The sequence below is a fragment of the Chelonia mydas genome, chromosome 10, assembly GCF_015237465.2.
Source record: "Chelonia mydas isolate rCheMyd1 chromosome 10, rCheMyd1.pri.v2, whole genome shotgun sequence".
In the NCBI taxonomy this organism is placed as follows: Eukaryota; Metazoa; Chordata; order Testudines; family Cheloniidae; genus Chelonia; species Chelonia mydas.
The window spans coordinates 81383488-81404857 of NC_051250.2; the positions used below are offsets into that span (position 1 = coordinate 81383488).

Below are 21370 nucleotides of genomic sequence, written 5' to 3' on the forward strand. Positions count from 1 at the left end.
AGCTCTCAGTACTAAAGCATCAAAGCAATGCCCTAGAAGCAATCCACTTATAGTTAATGGATAATCCACATTTGGGTTTTTCCCAGCTGTTTTTAAATACAGAATAACAGATACTATTAAAGGCAGAATATCTGCTTTTAGCCATGCATCTGAGATTAGAATGTGTTCTTAAATCTGTAACATGAACCACCACACGCTCTACAGTCTCGATTGTGATGTAAGGCTGTCGCTCATATTTGAGTATCAAAGGAACTACTTCTAAAGCAACGTTTCACCACATTCTAGAAACGACCACAGTATCAAAAGGTCATCTGCCTATGGATATACCGTATTGAAGCAAAAAGCCACGTAACGGTGAGTCAACAAAAACAGCTCACAGGGAAGCAATAAAAATGTTAGAGAGCTCCGTTATCTGTATTTTCCCGCCACCCACCCATACAGGAATCAAAGCCACCCATTAAACTGGAGAAAGTAAAATGATTAATGAAGAATCCTTCAGGAAGTGAGAGTGACAGCCTTCCCACATGCATTCCTTTCAAAACAAGCATTGGTTATTCATCAAAGAACATCAAATTAAAGTTCAAAGCAGAATTTTTTAAAATTTTTTTTTAAAGTTAAATTAAGTAATTCCGTTTCCCACAGATGACTCTATATAAGAGCAGAGAGGCTGTTGGTTTCCTGGTGGAACATTTGATTTGAGAAAACTAGCAACCCACCAATAAATCCCTGGCTCCTTTTTTAATGTTCAGTTCATTGTGAATTGTTGAAATTTCCATTTCAAGACTTTAGACAAAGCCATTCTGATGTACTATGCCAATTTCAAAAGAAAGGCTTTGTTATTCAAGTTAGACGATTGTTAGTTTTTGAACAGGATTATACAAAAACTATTTTTACCTCATTCAGTTGTAGCTCTAATACACTGACTCTGTTTAAAAGTATTCTCTGTTCCTGTTGACTCTCTTTCAATCGGTCTTTCAAATCTTCATTTTCTGCTTCCAGTTCCTGAAACAAAGAAAATGTAGGCGTTTTAACAAAATTCACAACATATCTGCAGCCTCACTTTAAATCATTATACCTGTAAACTTATCTAAAGCGCCTTCCAATTCTCCACCACTAAATTCTTGTCCTTGGATGGATGTAATACACACACAGTTTTTAATATAATCTTTCCCTGTCGTACTCCAGTGCTGACAGCATTTCAAGAGCTACTTTTATCTCCTGGCTCTCAACATATAAAAAACAAATTGTGTTGGGGAAAAAAAAAAAAAGTCTGAAACCCAGCCACTGTGTTTAAAGATGTAATCTAAAAGACACTTCATCGGCATGAGGCATCATGATAGCCTTTTAACATGCTGCATGCCTGAAGTGCATCAGATGTAACCTAAATCACATCTATTAAGCCAGCCAAATGCATTCACTGTCTTTTTTAAATAAAGTGCAGTATTTCCAATTAGCATAGTACCCTTTATCAGAATGAGATACATACATGCTTCCTAAACTAAAATACATCATTGGCCATTTTAATTTTTTCCCACTATTAAAAGACTGTTTTATAAATATATATAAAAAAAACCAATGACCTATTTAAACAGACAAAAATCTAAAAGTTCAGAGTTAAGCTACCATTACAGTAACTTCTCATAATGCACATAGTAAGGTGCTTTAATAGTACAGTTGCTACAATAAGATATGCAGGATTCTCAATTTCAGGACCTATGATGTCAAGTCATTCTGTTGTATACTAAAATATTTCATAATGGCAGCCTCAGTTTTAAATTGCCTAGTTTCCCCAGTTTAAAAAATTAGCCCCTCAATGTTATTTCACTTTTTAAAAATACTGTACTGGCATACTAATAAGCTGAGGAAGGAAATGCCATAGATTATTCTAGCAATTATAGCAAGCAAATTCAATTTCTAGTAAGACACCTACTAATATATTTTATTTTATATTTTCCTTAATTCAGTGAAATGCTTAAAAGGTTGAAATAAAAGTTAGCTTCTTATTACACCATCATTTATCAACATTTGAGTGCTCTTTACAGAATCTACCTATTTTAACTAATAAAAGCCTCTGCAGAACATATTCTAAAATAGACACTACATACAACAGGGGTGGCCAACCTGAGCCTGAGAAGGAGCCAGAATTTACCAAATGTACATTGCCAAAGAGCCACAGTAATACGTCAGCAGCATAGGCACCAACTTCTGCTGGCACCGGTGGGTGCTTGACCGCCCTCTGTCCCCAGCCCCGCCTATTCCCCACCTCCTCCCCTGAGCGTGCCGCTTTCCCGTTCCTCCCCCTTCCCTCCCAGAGCTTGTTATGCTGAGAAACAGCTGTTTTGCGGCAGCAAACGCTGAGAGGAGAAGCAGAGACGCGGCGCGCTCAGGGGAGGAGGCAGAGGTGAAGTGAGGCAGGGGGGAGGGGAGCTTGGCTGCCGGTGGGTTCAGAGCACCCACCAATTTTTCCCCATGGGTGCTCCAGCCCTGGAGCACCTGTGGAGTTTGTACCTATGGTCAGCAGCCCCACCATCAGCCCCCTTCCCCGCCCCCCCACCCCACCGCTCCCAGCGCCTCCCACCCACCGGGAGCCCTGCTGATCAGCTGTTCCGTGGTGTGCAGGAGGCTCTGGGGGGAGGAGCAAGGTTACGGCAGGCTCAGGGAAGGGGGCAGGAAGGGGTAGAGTGGGGGCAGGGCCTGTGGCAGAGCCAGGGGTTGAGCAGTGAGCACCCCCCGGCACATGGCGCCTGTAGCTCCAGCCCCAGAGTCGGTGCCTGTACAAGGAGCCGCATATTAACTTCTGAAGAGCCGCATGGGGCTCCAGAGCCCCAGGTTGGCCACCCCTGACATACAACATAGGGCACAAAAGGGAGAACTAGCTTAAAAACGTCCTGCTTATAGTTATCAGGTGGAATTAGTAAGAGTGTCTCTCATAAATCATGAGGAAACATTAGGTAAATTTTGTAAGGCCTATTTCTTGCTTTTACATTTACATTTTCTCTACAGTGTACAAGACTCAATCATAAACCAGTAATTCCCTCACTGTCGCCTCAATCCTGAAAGGTAGTAGACACCTTCATCTCTCACTCTAGAGGAGGTACTCAGCACCTGAGAGAATCAGCATCTACATGAAGAGAAATGTTTAATAGCCCAGCCTTAGGCTGTTTGAACTGATTAGCATGCATTTTAAGTGGAAGACTTTTTTATAACTTTTTAGTCAGATGAAACACTGCAGAGATTTTATCCCTTTTTAAAAGATGGCTAACAAATCGCACACTTGCAACATTGCATGTCAGTAATGTTGAGAGCTGAAATATTGCATTCCTCTTATGGGAACAGACGATGTGCTTTATAACCAAACCCTAATCTTTAATCAGACTTGTTGATTATCATATAAAATATACAAAGCACAAACCCCTTCCTGCTCTTTTTATTCTGATTTACCTGCATGTTTAGCTGTTCCCTCTGATACTGCTTGAAGTTCACTTCTTGTGCATACAGCGGATTCCGTTTCTGTGACACATTAGTAACCTATTATTGCAACATTAAAACATAAAATCATAAATTTAAGCAAACTAAACTCATGCTCTTTCTGGATACAACATGTAAGCCCAGTGTTTTCCAACTGAGATCAGCATTATACTTCATTATATATCCCACGGGGGGTAGTGTTACTACTAGTTCACGCTTACTCTGCTCTGTTATATTTCACAGAGGATAAAAATCAGATAAATTTGTCAATCTAATCTACAGAGATAAATTGTGGTAGTCTTATTTCTAATCCCCAAACTAATACGGATATCATTTAAATATCAAGGCCCAGGTTGTCATCTACAACCAACAAGCACTGAATGCAGATGAAGAGGGGTGTCACTTCCGCACCAGTGCCTATGTTTAATAACAGCTGCTTTGAGCCTACTCTAAACCATGCTAGCAGTCGAAGATCACCCTGCCACGCCACATGCCCTTCACCGCAGGCACACTTATGTTCCTTAGTGGCCTAGACAAAAATGAGCCGCTCTTGTGGTTTTACTCCGCTGAGGCATTCCCCTGTGCTAGGGCGTCTTCCATGGGCTCTTTAACTGATTTAAGAGGTCTGAGAATCAGAGCTAAGTTTCAGAATAACCACATACAAATTAAGAGAATCAGAACTTGCTCGCAAAGATGAGCAGTATAATGATTTTCCGTTCTATGGACCAGGCAATTTTAGCAAATAAAAGTCAGGCCCCTGGCCAACATGAAGTGCTACTGAGGAAATATTTTTAAAATGTGAGGATACCCGTGAGCGGGCCCGGCCCTGTTTCACATACTAGTCATCTCTGCTTCTGGACCGACGGGCAGCAAGTGGGGAAAATATACAATAGCAGCTTTTTAAAAAAGCTTTAGAAAAGAGTAATTTAACTAATGAATCACTTTCACTTGCCTTGCCCACTGGATGGGATTTAAATCAGTGTTACCATTTACGGCACACTAATAAAAGTTAGAAACCCCAGGAGCACCTGGGAGTCACATTCTGTATAAGCATTTCAGCATTCGCCACAGAGGATCATTTAGATGGAACAAAAACTTAGAGAAAATATTACTGAGGATGGATTTAGAATAGAACTTCGATTCACACGGTGTCTTTCACACAAGCAAAGTCATGAGCTTTGTGACAGTGCAGTAATGGTGTATAAACAGCCACCACTGTGCTCACCAATAGCTCATATGCAGCTCTGGACAACAGAAAAGATTTACTGACAAAGAATGTTGGCCAGAACAACAGGGACGTCCCTATTCATTCTGAGAAGTACTGTATCATAATACGGTGATCTTTCTAGGCAGTCATCAGACATGGGCAAAGAGGACAGGGGGTCAACATCTTGCCAGAGTGGAACCTTTACAAGCATACAACATGCAGTGTCAGTAATGCATATGAACGTATGAGCTTCCTCAGTGACAGACATTTAGTGAGACATTTAGCATAGAACAAATAAAGCCTGACCTTTTGTTCAGGCTGTCCTTTCTTCATAAGCTCCCTTGCTAAAAAGCAACAAAAGTTAGGTTTTTAATTTTTTATATATACTTAAGTTAGACATTGATCTAACAGTGATATTAGAGGAAATATCTAATTACCAATTGGCATTTCTGATTTGTTAACAAAGAATAACCACAAATCCAAATAGTTTTACTATTAGTAAGACAATGTTTCTCATTATCATTGATAATGCTATACCAATTTCAGGAGCTGTCTAAACAGCTAGTCCTATTTAAAATGTATCATTTCCATTTTTGATTATTTTCCAAACGTATAACATTTTTACATCATATACAATATTAGGTTTTGTAACAGCATAACATTACAATGGAGCAAGGGTAGGCAACCTATGGCCCGCGTGCCGAAGGCAGCCCACGAGCTGATTTTCAGGGTCCTGGCCACCGGTCCGGAGGGCTCTGCATTGTAATTTAATTTTAAACAAAACTTCTTAAACATTTTTAAAACCGTATTTACTTTAGTTTAGTTATATATTATATATTATAGAAAGAGACCTTCTAAAAATGTTTAAACGTATGACTGGCAGGCAAAACCTTAAATTAGAATGAATAAATGAAGAGTCGGCACACCACTCCTGAAAGGCTGCCGACCCCTGCAATGGAGTATCCCAGGATTAGATAAAATTTAAATGTTCCCATTCTGAATAGAAGTGACAGTCTGTCCTCCAACGTTAGTGTGCTGTATACTATGACAATATCACATCCTTATATTGAATAAACTTATTTCCAAAAAGACATTGTCCACAAAAATATTATTCAGATAGTATTAATATAAGCATTGTAATGTTTAAAAAAAATTTCTTCCCAGTCAAGAGCCAAAACTCCCTGTAAGAGGAATAATAAGCATGAAAACAAAAAACCCAGAAGGAAAGAAAGAGAAATTTCTCCCAAATACAGGAATGCTTTTCATACCTTTGCTGGAATCCTCAATGGCAGTCTTTATTAGGGCCAAAATGTCAATATTGTCACCAATTCTGGCATAGTAAGAACAGTCATGACCAAGGGCATCAACCAAACTAACATCTGCACCATTTTTGAGCAGAACTTCGACCGCATCCTTGCAGCCATATTCACAGCCTAACATTAGAGCAGTCCTGGGGGCAGGGAGAAAGACCACACACAGACACACATCAGATACGTAAGGAGACAATATTTGCAATGGACAGCTTACTTGAAGTAGTAATCACTACTTTTTTGTAAACTCAATTACAGAAGCCTGTGCTTAGAGAAAGAACCTTTCCTCAATGCATCTTCATGTAATTGGATTTTTCTATTTAACCAATATGTAAAGTATTATTTTAATAAAACCACTGAGCTAACATGCTTTCTTCACAGAGAAAATGACAGTAAACCCAAGTCTTATTCCCCTCAAGAGTCTCCTGATTTTCAAAACACAGGTTTGTTATCCCATCCCTCATTTCAAGTTTTACTAAGAAGTTCAGCACACAAATTACAAATACTATAGAAAAAAAAGGTATCAAAAGAGTCACAAAATATCTCAGACCAAATTCTGAAGGTGCCTGGAAACATGTAATCCCACCCAAACAAGTGCGTATGCACCTTTCAAAAGTATTGTTGCAAGCTCCCATATTCTAACCACGACAAGCCCCAGGCCCACCCCTCAGCATAGTGTATTTATAATCCAAGAAGAAATATCTGGGGAAGAAGTGGCTGTGCATGAAGCTCAGTACAGATATGTAAACACACAAGGTAAAAATTACAAGAGGGCCTAAGTCACTTAGGAGCCTTAATGGGATTTGGGCGCTTTTAAAAATGTGACTTGGAGAGGAGCAACAGACAGGCAACACAGCGCACCATGAAGGGCTATGTAGTGAAGATAAATTTTTTCACAAGTGCCTGAGTTCAGAGAAGAGGTAATCCCTTTCACTTGGGTCTTTCAGCTGTCAACTCTACTTCTCTCCAATTTACTATAAGCACCAGACTACATTCTCTACACAAGTCAACAGTCTTTCAGCTGCATAAGCCAGAAATACATACACTGAAAAATAGAAGATTGTCATGGAAATGATTGACTTTGTTTGTGGAAACAGGCATTTTGTGAATGCTGTCTCATTTATTTATATTACTTGAATTGGCTAATCAACATTTGAAGTCCTAATTTAGTATATGTTTCAGCTGTACGGTTTGACAAGTTTATTTTACAACTTGAAAGTCTGAAAGCTGAGAGACTTCTGTTGTTTAAGAATACAGATACATTGCCAACATATCCCAATGGCATGTGTTACCTGTTTTGTTTGTCTCTGGCATTCACATCAGCTCCCCTGTCGATCAGAAGCTGACAGACTGTTGGACGACACATCTGAGTGGCCAGCACTAGGGGTGTCCTCCCATCCTGGAAAACAGGAAAAATTGGGAAAGGGCACATTCTCAAAGAGGAAAAAACAACCACACACAGCATTCCATGAGATTCTGAAGAGAAGGAAGGATAGCAATAACTAGTGACTTACTCCATCTTTGGCATTCACTGCGGCACCATGATCACACAGTAGCTGAATACTAGAGGAACAGTCTGACATAGCTTTTGGGAACAAAGAAAAGAAAGAGTGGTTTAAGTGTCTGAGGAGAGCCTTCCATGGAGTCCCAAGTACGCCTAGGATTCCACTTCTAAGCCCTCATCTCCCAAGCTCCACTGTGCAACCACCATTCCTCTAGCTCAGCAGGACCAGAAAGGACTCAAACTTGTTGCAGCCCTTTAATTAGCCACAGGAGTTGCTGAGCAGCAAAAGGCATTCCCCCTATATACGCTCCTTACCGTGAGCTAAGCACTCCTTGAATGCTGCTCACAACCTATGGAGCAAGATACTTGGAATCAAACCCAAACAAGATGCTTGTATTTTATTCTGTGCAGGACAACACAGATACCTACAGAATATGAATTCAATAATTGACTATTTTTATCATAGTGCTGTGCTTTTGAATGGACTCTAAGGAAAGTAATAGCTATATTCTTCAGCACACACCATAGAATCAGACTATCAGGGTTGGAAGGGACCTCAGGAGGTCATCTAGTCCAACCCCCTGCTCAAAGCAGGACCAATCCCCAATTTTTGCCCCAGATCCCTAAATGGCTCTCTCAAGGATTGAACTCACAACCCTGGGTTTAGCAGGCCAATGCTCAAACCACTGAGCTATCCCCCCAACCCCTCCACATCTAAAAGTTTACAGTGCAAGGAAAGTTCACCAGCAGGAACAAACATTCCTGTACTAAAATTCTAAACAACTGGCCTTAGCCTTATGCTGGAGGAGGCAACTTAACTAGAAAGTAGTGTCATTTGTGGCAGTATCTGTGCAAGGTCCCTCCAGAACACCATACCCCAGCTTCCACCCTCTAATACACTGTTTCTCAGGAAAGTCAAATTCAGCACACAGACAGACAGAGTGTCTTATGCTTTAGGATTCAGTGAACTCTGGTGCTATGCTCTTGAAAGCATGTGCAATTTGCAACGAACACACAATCACAGTCCAAAATGTTAAGGAGGGGCATAGAGTTTTAGAAGGATTTAGACTGATCGAGACTAAACTATCTTTAAGCTATGTCTACACTATGCAGCTTTTAGCGACACACAGCTGTGCCCCTACAGCCGTGCTGCTAAAAGGCATGCAGTGTAGCTGCTGTTTGTCAGCAGAAGAGAGCTCTCCCGCGGACAAAAAACTTCCACCCACAATGAGTGGCGGTAGCGTTGTAGGCAGGAGAGCAGTCCTGTCAACAAATCACTGTCCACACCAGCGCTTTTCCTTGACAAAACTTACCTTGGGGGGGTTAACACCTCTAAACGACAAAAGTTTTGTCGTTCACGTGCCATTGTAGACAAAGCCTTAGTCTATTAACATCGTACACCAGTGTTCAGAGCATCGTCTTTTGCCATATTGTTAAAATTTCAGTGAAAAAAACTCATTTGTTATATGCAGTTCTCTAATGTCTTTTGTTCTTGTAAACTGACTGATGACCTGTCAAAGGCACATTTTCCTCTATGAGGACAAAGTCTATGACAATTCAAAGTTTTAAGAAGCAGCCATTTGGGTAAGAGTGGAAAACTTCATCTAAAAATAGGTCTTAAGCAGTAATGCAGTTCCTCGCACTGATCTAAAAATGAATAAAATTTTATCAAGCCCCACTCCTTCTGCCTCCACAGACACAGATACACTTTTAGCTTAGAAGCAGGAGATATTTCAACCAAAGAGTTTTTCTCAAAATTTTAGGCACCTGAAAACAGAATTCGTGTTTGAGTGCTTCTCAACACTATAGATATTAGCTGAGTGATAGAAGAAGAAAAATTATTCATATGCATATTTTCTACCACAGGTTTAATAAGGTCAATTGAAGGGGAAAAAATAACCTATGCCAATTTCTTCTACAGTAGATACATTATGATAGAGTATCCTTTTCAGTAAGAAATATAATTTAAAGGAGAACCTCTTAAAACGAACGGAAATAAACTTCATGCAGCAGTTCCTGGAATGGCAAAAACACTGCTTACCAGCATCATGAAGAGCAGTTCTACCGTGAAGATCCAGATTTTCAGTTGGACAATTGTACTGTTAAAAGAATAATTCTTATTTACTAGATATGTATCAAGATTTAATTCCAATATTTATAATGCACAAGTCACTCAGGCTTACAAGTAAAAGAACTAGAAATCACTGAACTAGAAACATTTAAACTAGGGCTGTTGATTAATTGCCGTTAACTCACACGATTAATTAAAACAAAATTAATTGTGACTATTCGCAGTTTTAATCGCACTGTTAAATAGTAGAATACAGTGTTCCCTCTAATTTTTTATGTCCATGTGCGGAATGAATTTTGTTATGTGCACCAATATGGAGGCGACGTGTGACACATCACCTTCATATTGGTGCACATAAAATTCATGTGGTGGGGGTGGGGCAGAAGGGTTCAGAGTGGGGGGGGCTCAGGGTTGGGGCGCAGCGGGGAGTAAGGGCTCTGACGGGGGGAGTAAGGGCTCTGGGGTAGAGCTGCGGATGAGGGGTTTGGGATGTGAGGGGGGGCTCAGGGCTGGGGCAGAGGGTTGAGGTGTGGGGGGAGTGAGGGTTCTGGCTGGGTGTGCAGGCTCTAGGGTGGAGCTGGGGATGAGAGGTTCAGGGAGGGGGCTCAGGGCTGGGGCAGAGGGTTGGGTGAGGGGGGGAGTGCTCCAGCTAGGGGTGAAAGCTCTGGGGTAGGGCTGGAAATGAGGGGCTCAGGAGGAGGCTCAGGGCTGGGGTTGAGGGTACACAGGGTGTGGGCAAAAGGGTTGGGGTATGGGGGGCGTGGGCTCTGGAGTGGGGCTGGGAATGAGGGGTTCAGGGTGCAGGCTGCCCCGGGGCTGCAGATGGGGGGGGGGGGGGAGAGAGAGAGAGAGAGAAACACTGCCCCCCAGCCCTCTCTCAACGCAGCAGCTTGGGGCCAGGGTTCCTCTCTCCGGCAGCTCCGAGGGACCTGGGCTGGGCCGGGGGAGGGGCTCCTCTCCCCCGGCAGCAGCAAGTCTGAGGCCGGTCGGCACTGGGGCCGGCGGGGAGGGGTGCCTCTCCCCACTGCAGCCCTGAGCTTCTGCGCAGGGCTTAATAGGCAGCTGCACGGCCATGCGGCTTACAGGGAACTCAGGTAGAATACCTATTGAAATTTATTAAATATTTTTGGATGTTTTTCTACATTTTTAAATATATTCATTTCAATTACAACACAGAATACAAAGTGTACAGTGCTTACTTTGTATTATTTTTATTACAAATATTTTCACTTTAAAAATTATAAACAAAAGAAATAGTATTATTCAATTCACCTCATACAAGTACTGAAGTGCAATCTCTTTATCGTGAAAGTGCAACTTACAAAAGTAGATTTTTTTTTTGTTACCTAACTGAACTCAAAAACAAAACAATGTAAAACTTTGCTACAAGTCCACTCAGTCCTACTTCTTATTCAGCCAATCACTAAAAGAAACAAGTTTGTTTACATTTACAGGAGATAATGCTGCCCACTTCTTATTTACAATGTCACCTGAAAGTGAGAACAGAGATTCGCATGGTACTTCTGTAGCTAGCATTGCAAGGTATTTATGTGCCAGATGCACTAAAGATTCACATCACCAAAAGGGGAATTTAGGGGCAGGTGCAGTACCACAAATTACTTTTAATTTTTTTTTTTAAACTAACGATAAAATTAACAGCATCATCTCTTGAAGAACACGTACTTCCCTTTTACGTCTAAATGTAAAATGTGGCATAAAGATTGATTTACTGTCTTCAATACCTGTAATAGTTTTTGCAAACAAAGAGCATGTCCATATTTTGCAGCAAGATGCAACGCATTTCTCCCTACGGATTAAATATACATAAAAGCATTAAATTGGGAACTACAGTAGGGCTATCAATATCAACATGCAGTAAAATATACCATGAAGACATTTAATAGGTTTCCCTTGTATCCAGATAATTCACTATTCATAATGCAATATTGTAATTCATAAGGAACAAGAAATTTGACACACAGATAAAATAACTAAACAAATTTGTATTTCTTCTTTTCACCACCTTCCCAGTTTTCACATGCCTCCTTACTCACTACTAAATTCAGAACCTCGATAGAACTTTGAGGTTATGAAAATCCCATGAGACTTCCAGGCTGGTTTCTGGACCAAAGGCAATTCAGAAAAGCATCTGCATGGATACTACTCAGAATCAAACCTTTTGAAATTCTCCCAGCACATTTTCCGAACTCCATAAACCATGCTGTTCCCATACATATTTTAAATGTATTTATTAAGATTTACTTAGCTAGAATAGCAAATGTAGACAAGTCCATATTCAGAGGAGCCAGAGTACTTAAAATCATTTAAACCCTTTTGAGTTAAACTTTTCTATTGCCTGGAAATTTATTCAATTCAGAGAACCTAAACTATATCCAAGACAGAATCAGACAGTTTGAAGCATGTACTCTATGCCATGTTTCTAGCCATGAGGAAGCAAAGAATTTCAAGTAGTTATTCAACACGTGCTCAAGTCTGCATCTATTTTAGCCTGTTCCATACTACAGGACAAGTTACAAACATCTAATGTAGATTTTGTTTTGGGACGGAAATCAGACCTGTGCCAAGTGTTTTTGAAAATTTCACCCTTAAACTTTAAGGGAACATACCTGCAGCATCGCTGGCTACGATATCAACCCCATGTACAAGAATGGTATTCAGACAATCCAGATTTCCTTTTGATGCTACAACATGAAATCTAAGGGGGGGAAAAAAAAGATACTATGCATTTCTTGGCTTAAACAGACTAGTTTTGCATGGAAGAACAAAAAGAAAAAAGGGTAACATTTGCCAGCAGAGGCAGAGCACACAAGGAGAAAAAAAAACCCAAAAAACCCCACAGTTGTACAGTGAAGTGTTAGGTAGATTAAAACCATATTTCACTCATGTAGTTCCAGCTTGGAAAGTCTAGCGCTGTAGCATGACCTGACCCAACTAAAAGTGGGGGGGGGGGGCGCGGGGGGGCCAAGGGGGCGGGGAGAAGAGGAAGCATAATTTCCTTCAATAAAACCAGTACACTACTTTTGTGTCTGTGGCAGAGAATAAGTAAAATATCGATCAGCTTTCCCTTTCCTAATTATGATTCAAATTTACTAGGATCAAGCATTAGCATAGTCAAAGCAATGACACTTCTATCACTTCAGTTTGAAATTGTAGCCGCATGGATTTCTGTTACCTTTTGTGAACATACCTTGAGGAAGGATGGTCAAGCTGACTGTTATAAGAACCAGCTCAAACTTCTCCTATCAATCCAAATTTTAAAGATGGAGGATAACTTCTGGTAAAGAGCAATTCCTCATCCTCCTCTCTCCTTTACCTTTCCTCCCCACAAAATCTAACACTTCCCTCTATATGTACTGTCAGGCTCCCTTGCTTTTCAACTGGCTGCATCTCTCACTCTGATCAACCTCAGCTCCAGTTTTATTTGTGTATTTGCTAATGCACTCTGGGATTTGATAAGTACAGAAAAGATACAGGGTGGCATTGGGGCCCCAAAAGTAGTGCTGCTGGATCCCACTATTTTTAATGCTGAGGGGGCTGCAGAAAGATGGAGTACTCCACAGGCTTGGAAAGTCCCTCAGAAGTCTATTTAGTATGCTTCAGTCCAGAGGAGTTATTGGGTTTGGTCCACCTATTACAAAGATGACTGTAGCTCAGTTTTTCCATTTGTAACCAGAATCCCTCCTATTTCAGACAGGAGGTGGATACACAACACAATTCCAGCAGACTCTTCCATAAAATACTTACGCCTAGTACTTACTCACCTGTGGAATTAGTTATAAAAAGCTAGGACTGGCTCCTATGCACTGGTGCATAAATATGCTAAGAAATCACCAAACCTCAAGTAGGAGTAAACCATACTATCATGCACACTCATATTTCCATTGAACCAGAGTAACTTCTGGAATATAAGCAATAGTGGAAAAACACAAGGAGGACAAAGAATGTATAAGAATTAAAGAATGGACGCTTGTAAGGCACAATATCCAAAGCCACTTGTACTTCTGCTTTCTTGGTGTACCTGGCAATTTTGATGCAAGATGATTCAAGAATCTGAAATGGTTAGCAGAATCAGGCAGATAGCCAAAGATTACACTGTGATATTAAGTTTGATGGCTATAGGAATGTTCCACCCAAACGTACATTCCTTTTACCAACTATTACCTACCACAAATCATACAGTACTAATGCTGTTGGACAACCTAGAAATACAGTCTCCACACCGGTAATTTGAGACAAAATGATTGGCAGTAATATCTGGAGAATGCTTTTCAAATCTTATTTTTAGTTTCATTTTGAAGATCCTAAAAATACTAAACTGTATTTTCCTATAACATCCATTATGAAAAGACAAATTAGCAAACCCAAAAGGGGTTTAGGAAACATTTTAGAGGACACACAGAGGGCAGGATTTGTTTAGATTTAGGGGGAAGGTGTTTGTTTTAAAGAAATGTAAGATAAATTACTCCATATACTATTACATACAAACAAGAAAACCCAGTTACATAGATAGATTCAGTTTGTGCAATGGGAAGGAAATAAAAATGACAGCCAGCCACTTCTGGACTGGCTAGATCTCTCACTGTTGGCTTCATGGGCAAGCCTCTATCATGCTGCGGACTCCTGAATTAATGGAATTGATCCCTGGATCACAGATTTCTGTTGAGTAGCTTTTCCCTATCTTTCCCCATCCTCCTGCTTTTAGGTCTCTTTTCAAGCCTCCCTGTGGCTATACTGTAGAGTACTCCACTCTTACCTAGTCAATCCCCTACAAACCCCTCAACCACTCACAGTGCCCAATATAACTTCCTTCAGATTACCACCATCTCAATTTTGCTACCCTAGGCTCTACTGATCTGCACCTTTTTGCCTTTCCAGTTCACAAAATAGGACTTCACACATCTCTACGAGGGACGAATGTCAATGAGCACTCATCCCTATTTCCCCTCATCCTATAAAATCAGTATTGCTAAATGAACCTGACTAACAGGAAGTTTGACAGCCCTCAGAGCAATGGTTTGTGGCTAGATGAAGTGCGAATTTCTATCTAGGATGGTATAATGGGGAGCTTATTTTAGTAAAGTATGGAATGTGTGTACACTCTTCTTTTGCTTAAAATCATCTACCTCTAATAGATATTTAATTCTAGAACTCTAATTCTGTAATCTACTGTCTGTTTGTTTCAGATGGGAAGGAGTCTAATACACACCATCAGTAAAAATGTGACATAATGAAGAAAGATTTATCGTCTAAACAGATTTCACTACTCATGCCATCATCCTCCACTACATTCTTGGAAATTACTTACACAGATCTCCCTTCCACATCCAGTTTAGTAGGATTGACTCCCTTTTTGGCAAGGATAGATGAAATTTTTTCCACATCTCCCCTTTCAGCTGCTTTCATCAACCGATCATCATATTTGCTCCAATCTGTATTCAGCTGCATAAAGACATAAGTAAAAAAACCACCACCACAAGTGAGTTTACTGCATAATGTGAACCCATTAAGATTACCATCATAAAAAAAAATTAAATGTCATAATTTGCTCCTATTACCAGGCAAGAAATCTTCATTAAATTAGTTTCATTTGTCAATATCTACTATAGACACAGAGCAGCATGTATACTTAAAAACCCTACCAAAGATACCACGCTCCAGCACACAGTTGTCCCACTGGGGAAAGCATAAGAGAAAAACCACATGTGACAGATGTGTAGCCACACTGCTTAATTCACTACAGGAAGATGCCCACATACTACAGTGTTGTGGACATTATAAGAAATATATAGAATAGAATATCACATACTTAAGGAGAAAAGTCCCCTTAAAATTCTGTAGATTTCTCTAAAGACCCAAGTCCAAAAACAAAACAAAAAATAAGTTTACATTAAAAGCATAAAATCCAATATGAAAGTATGAAAACAACCATAGGGCATAAGGTTAAAGAAACTTAACTCTGCCTCTACCCGCTGCCAATTTTCCAGCCTGCATTCTACTTAAGTGCAAGATTAAGACATTTTACGGAAGGATATTTGATAAGGACATAAAGTTTGCAGCCTGCAGCTATCAACATCCTAAATTCACTTTAGGGTTTGACTCCACATCTTTGATTTTGCATACACATCTAGGATAGGAAAGCATAACCCAGTACCACTCCACACAGTGAGGATGCAAATTTAGTACCATTTGGACCAGCTCTTAATAGGTTAGTAGCCCCAGAAAAGTTAGCTAAGATTCCATGCCAAGTCTCAAGTCAGGAGACCAGTTTTACATTTGAAAAATACATAGATGGGGGAGTCACATAACAAGGATTTTGCAATGGGCTGGAAGGGCCATATGAAAGTTTACATACATATTGTCATCTTTATGAAGGAGTGACTTCCATGATAACAAAAGCTTAACACAAGAGCCACACCACACAGCAGAGCAGTTAATTGCATAGTTGATGAGTCTGTGTTCCGGGCCACCTATGAACAAAGACCTCCGAGTGCATCTTTATTTATTATTGTCCAACATTTATGCTGCAGCAGAGTCCTAGAAGCCTAAGCCAGGTTGGGGCCCCACTCAACTAACATGTGGTATATACCAGTCCCCTGTCCAAAAGAGCTTACAAATTAAGAGACAAGACATAACAGGTTTCAGAGTAGCAGCCGCGTTAGTCTGTATTCACAAAAAGAAAAGAAAAAGAAGTATTTGTGGCACCTTAGAGACTAACAAAAAAAGCTCACGAAAGCTTATGCTCAAATAAATTTGTTAGTCTCTAAGGTGCCACAAGTCCTCCTGTTCTTTTTAAGACATAACGAGTGGACGAAATGTAAGTGGGCAGCAGGAAGGAGTAACAAAAATAGGCTGTTTTAGCACAGAATATGAGCAGTAGTAAAATTACAATTTGCCACCTACCTAGACATTTCCAAATACAGTTTTCTGTATAGCAGCCAAGAGGTTTAATGAGGAACATTGAGGATAGAGTGGTGACTTTATAGATTTTGATTGGGAGATTCCCCTCCCCCCATACAAGGAAGGAGTGTTGTGGATGAAAATGCAATGGGGTATATCTAAACTAAATTTAATTTATGATCCTTATGTGTAGGATATCAAGTGAATAGAAGAGAGCAATGTGACCGGCAAAATACTCCAACTTCTGCCAATTTGGTATTCAGCAGTATGCAAAATAAGTGTAGCCAATTTGACACCAAATTCATCTTTAGCTTAAGATGGTGCAAATTCCATTAAAGCATGTGGGTGTTCTACCCACCTATTCCATGGCTAAAACTCACCACAGGATTGCGAGGAAGTAGCTGCTTTTATCTTACACACTCCTTCAAGTTGCTTTTCCTGGTACACTCCTCTCCTGCACCTTGAAGAAGTAACTTATACTTGAAATATACACAACTGAATGCCCAACTGATGCAAATTACCCTATTTTGTCCCTTATACCCACTTAAACTCAATTTATGGCAACTTACACCTCCCACACATGTTTAGTTCAGCACCAAGATTCTCATCCGAGTTCCATTCCTTCTTGAATTTGGCCCATTAAAAAAACCACGCACAAAAAAGTAATGGCTGAACTATAGTAGAACCAGCTACCGAACTTTCCAATTTCAAAATAAAAAGCTGATGCTGGAAACAAGCAAGAGAAGATCAGGATCCCTGTGCAGCTCTCTCCTATTAACAGTGTAGACATTTTAGCTATCCTCAAGCAGTTTGAGAATGAGGAAGTTCACAGAGTTGTTTCAAATTGCCTGCAGAGTACTTGGCTATGCAGATTTTGTAAAGAAAGCATAAATCATTTTTAATAACTAAGTAATTCACCCACCAATACTAGTCAGACAACACTCATCAAAAACCCCCCCCAAACAAAAACAAACAAAAAAAAACAACTCAACCCACAAATTTAGAGTTTCAGCACACTTGGTCTAAAAGATCTGACAAGCCAAAACATATTAGGAATCTATCCCAATAAGTGAAAACCACTTCCATTTCTGACCTATTTGCCTCCAAATCACTTTATCCAAATTGCCCTTTACAGTCCAGAAAAATTCCACTTGGGAGCTCAAATTCTACATGCAACATGTCAGATTGATCAGTGAAGTTGCTGACAGGAGGACGACGTGGAAGGGTAAAAAAAAACCCAGGATTATACTGGGATGTTAGCTGCAACTTTGGCTACCTAGAGACTAGCTTCTCTATGTAATTCACCAAAAACAAAAACAAAGCTATTTCCAGCTGCTGCAGGTCACTGAATAAAAGTATTAAACTTCTTGATTTAGTGAGAACCAGTTCTTCTACCAAACCAGCATTCAGCAGACCTAACCAAATTTCCAAAGAAGAGAGGCTGAACCATTTTTGTGTTTTCTCCAATAAAAACACTGCAAACTGATATTGATAATGTAACATTTAAATGTATGCACTGTAAGAAATATATTTCGTTCCAGTCTTAAATTGCCAAAAACATCAATCTATGATTTCTGGATCTTTAAGCAGGAGAGCCTCGTCAGTCTTTACATGTATATGAAGGAAGAAAAACAAGAAAAAGGTACATAAAACAAGAATACATATTCATGTAAAAATGTTTTTTAAAAAATCAAGTCTTGGGCAGAAAAAAAAACCAGAATTCTAAAAACTTTGCCTCATTAGGGAACATTGGTCTTTCTAAGCGTGTTTAATAAAGAAGCGAATAGATAATCCATACAAAAAGACAGCTGTCTCTAGTAACCTCTCTAATACTAATGTGCTGTAGCAAGGTCTCATATTGCTATTTGAAGAAGTGACACTTACTCTGCAGAATGCCTTATACAATGGAGCTGCAAACATGACTGGAATCTCTATTCAGTATTGTAATAAAATAGGTAATGGATAATATCTCTTTTACTAAACGTCCTACCAACAACAGTTACTATTAGTACAGTAAGTACCAAATAAGTAGAAGTAAACAACTGTCAAAGTGAAGTGTGTTTTGTAATGTGTTCACACCCTTCCTTTTCTTGTTCATTGACTTGTCAATTAAAATCTATTTTGGAATTTCTCTCCCAGTCCACCTAAATTAGCTAAATTTTACTATATTAAAACACCTTTGCCTTTTTGGTGTTTAGCTAAAGCCAGTCATTGCTTCCATACTAAAATAGCGTGTGCACTAGTCCTGGAGAGAATAAGTTGTTTTGCTCTGAAAACTGGCAATTTTTCTTGTCACTCTAAATTTCTTTGCATGTGTAAGTTTATATACTTTAAAGACTATGTATGAAGCATCCTCTTGCTGCCTCTAAATACTCTAATACAGTGGTTTTCAACCTGTGGTCCGCAAACCCCCAGGGGTCTGCAAACTATGTCTAAGATTTCCAGAGGGGTCCAAACCTCCATCTGAAATTTTTTAGGAGTCCACAAATGAAAAAAGGCTGAAAACCACTGCTCTACTCTATTCAGTGTGTTAGGGTCAAAGCGAATTCACTAAAATGTTTTGCATGCAAACAGATGCTTTAAATTGTCAAAGATCTTCAGGCTTAACCATCAAGCGCTTACATCTGTAAGTGTGAACAAATTCAAACTCCTCAATAAAGCTCCTTTTAAAATGACAAAAATATTCCAAATAAAACCACTACTATGTTATGTCGTTATACCCATAATTAAGATCTTCACAAATTTAGAATTAGTATAAAAAAAAAAGTTTAGTATCAAGTCCTAAGAAAACAATGTACAGTATAAAGGTTAGTGATTTCTACAAAGATTATTTTCAATTTATGTCAATTTACTATGGTCCACTAAACCAAGTAATTGTCAATTAAGAAGTGGTTCACAGCATTGTTTTTTATTTTAACCTTTTTGTTGTAGAAACTGCCAACAAGAAACAACAACATTTATGAACACTACTATAGTGGCTACAGACATAAGGGATGCTAAATAAAAAGTAAGGAACAGCTTGAATATTTACAAAATTTAAACTCGTGCAGACAGGGTTACTTAAAAAAAAAACCTCTCTTCCATTAATAGGAAATACAAGATACCTACTGTGTTTCTAGGAGCACAGGAAAACCAACAACTCATCATAGAACTTGCAACTCCTTGTTGTCAACAGCAAATAATTTACCTCGATTTCAGTTACAAACTGCTGCAGTTTACAAGGCAAGCACCCAACCAGAATTCAAAACAGGCTGCTCTAAGCAATATACTGGTTTTTCTTGGCTACATTCATTTTGTTCCATCCTTCACTTAGCTTGGATCCCCAACTATATTTTCTCCATCTTCAGGGTCTTCTTCAGACTTCATAACTCTTACAAAAATAAGTTTTTTCCCTTAAAGACAGCCCAGGGACAGCCTAAGACCGGTACAGGAATTCCTTCTTTCGTACCGACTGCTTAGGCTGTCCCTTTCTGGCACTTCACATGAAAACCCTACATACAGCTTTTGTTTCTGCAGACTCTGTGCTGCAGCACAGACTGCCTCAGTGACTGACTCACAGTAATATTCCCCAGACCTGAAATATCCTGTAAACAATCTGCAGACAGTCTCACATCAGCCCGGTTCTATTTTTTGATTGTCCAGTACTTGATAGCTGAGCGATAGAAAGAAATAGCTAATAATACATTTTATGCATGCTCATCCTGTGAGTAATACATTTTATGCTTATGGGTAGCAAATGAGACAAGCATGTGTGAAACTACCACCATGGTGCCACATTTTGCAGATGTGCAAACTTTCACCTTAAAGGAACAAACATGTTAGTCAAATTAACTTTTGACTGACACTATATGAGGGTCACAGTTATCACTGTTAAACAGGATGTTACAAATAATGGCAGGAACAGATTTAGCTATTCCACCAAACAACACTGAAAGCTGGAATCAGCTTTACGATCATCTGACTTTAGGCAAAGTAATGACTACACAGCACACAGACTGGGTGATTCTATTTTGACAAAAATGTGTCCGATTTTAATTTAGAAAAAGCACATGCCTTTGCTTTAAAAAAAAAATTCTCCTTTTACGAGTATGAATCCCATTCTGAATACAACCAGGTTTCAGCTTACTGCTGCTGCCAGTCTGTCTCCCCAACATGTCAAATGAGAAGAGCCACAGAGGCTGTCAAACCATTAAATAGACAGTGTAATGATTAACAGTATTGAAGACGCAGGGTCCTCTTTCACACATTTTAAATTTAACAGTGGAAATCTCCTGAACACCATATTTAGTGGACTAGGTCAACATCGTGACTATTGGCTGTTTTGTCTGTAGGAGATATAAACGTGGTGCACAGTAATAAAAAAAGAAAATATGCAGGACACCACAAGACTGTTAAACATACACAGTCAGTGAGACTGCAAGTACAATTTTCTGTGGAGACCTTTTTGGAAAACAGACATTTCACAGCACATGATCCTGCCTCCTCCTGTCCACATTTGGGGTTGTGCGCACACAATTGCTGTCACACAAAAAAGGCAATCATTTTTCATAATACTGAAAGAAGTCACACATCTTATCTGCCGCCTTCAGAGCAGACCCTATGCCAAATCAAACACTTTTTTTTTTTTTTTTTTCTTTGAAAGCGCGTGTTCCAAGGAGTTATTTGCCGTCAAAGTTTCCACATGACAGGAACATTCCAACAAAACAAAGGTTAAGTGAATTTTATACAGGCTGTGTCATACCAGCAGTTATCTTATCACCATGAAACAAGTCAACCTCCTACAGCTATAAAAGGTATTTTGGAAAACATATAAGCCTACCCTGAACATGCTAAATGAAGATAAAGTTAGCACTCTGATTTTGAAAAGGATATGTTTAAAAGCACAACTGAAA

General features: G+C 39.6%; 1 protein-coding gene across 5 annotated transcripts in view; it reads right to left on the bottom strand.

Annotated features, from left to right (window-relative positions):
* The window catches only part of UACA (uveal autoantigen with coiled-coil domains and ankyrin repeats), a 71043-nt gene that overhangs the window by 16245 nt on the left and 33428 nt on the right, over positions 1–21370 (bottom strand). For 2 of the 5 annotated variants that reach the window (XM_037910665.2, XM_043523813.1), the window contains exons 2-11: positions 14887–15020; positions 12188–12276; positions 11303–11367; positions 9531–9588; positions 7500–7570; positions 7278–7384; positions 5944–6125; positions 4982–5019; positions 3442–3528; positions 895–1002 (exon numbers count right to left, since the gene is read on the bottom strand). In XM_037910665.2, coding sequence (XP_037766593.1) covers positions 895–1002; positions 3442–3528; positions 4982–5019; positions 5944–6125; positions 7278–7384; positions 7500–7570; positions 9531–9588; positions 11303–11367; positions 12188–12276; positions 14887–15020 — 939 coding nt within the window. Of the gene's footprint in view, positions 1–894; positions 1003–3441; positions 3529–4981; positions 5020–5943; positions 6126–7277; positions 7385–7499; positions 7571–9530; positions 9589–11302; positions 11368–12187; positions 12277–14886; positions 15021–19586; positions 20035–21370 lie in introns of those variants that run through there. The other 3 variants (XM_043523815.1, XM_043523816.1, XM_043523814.1) reach the window with 3 other exon arrangements.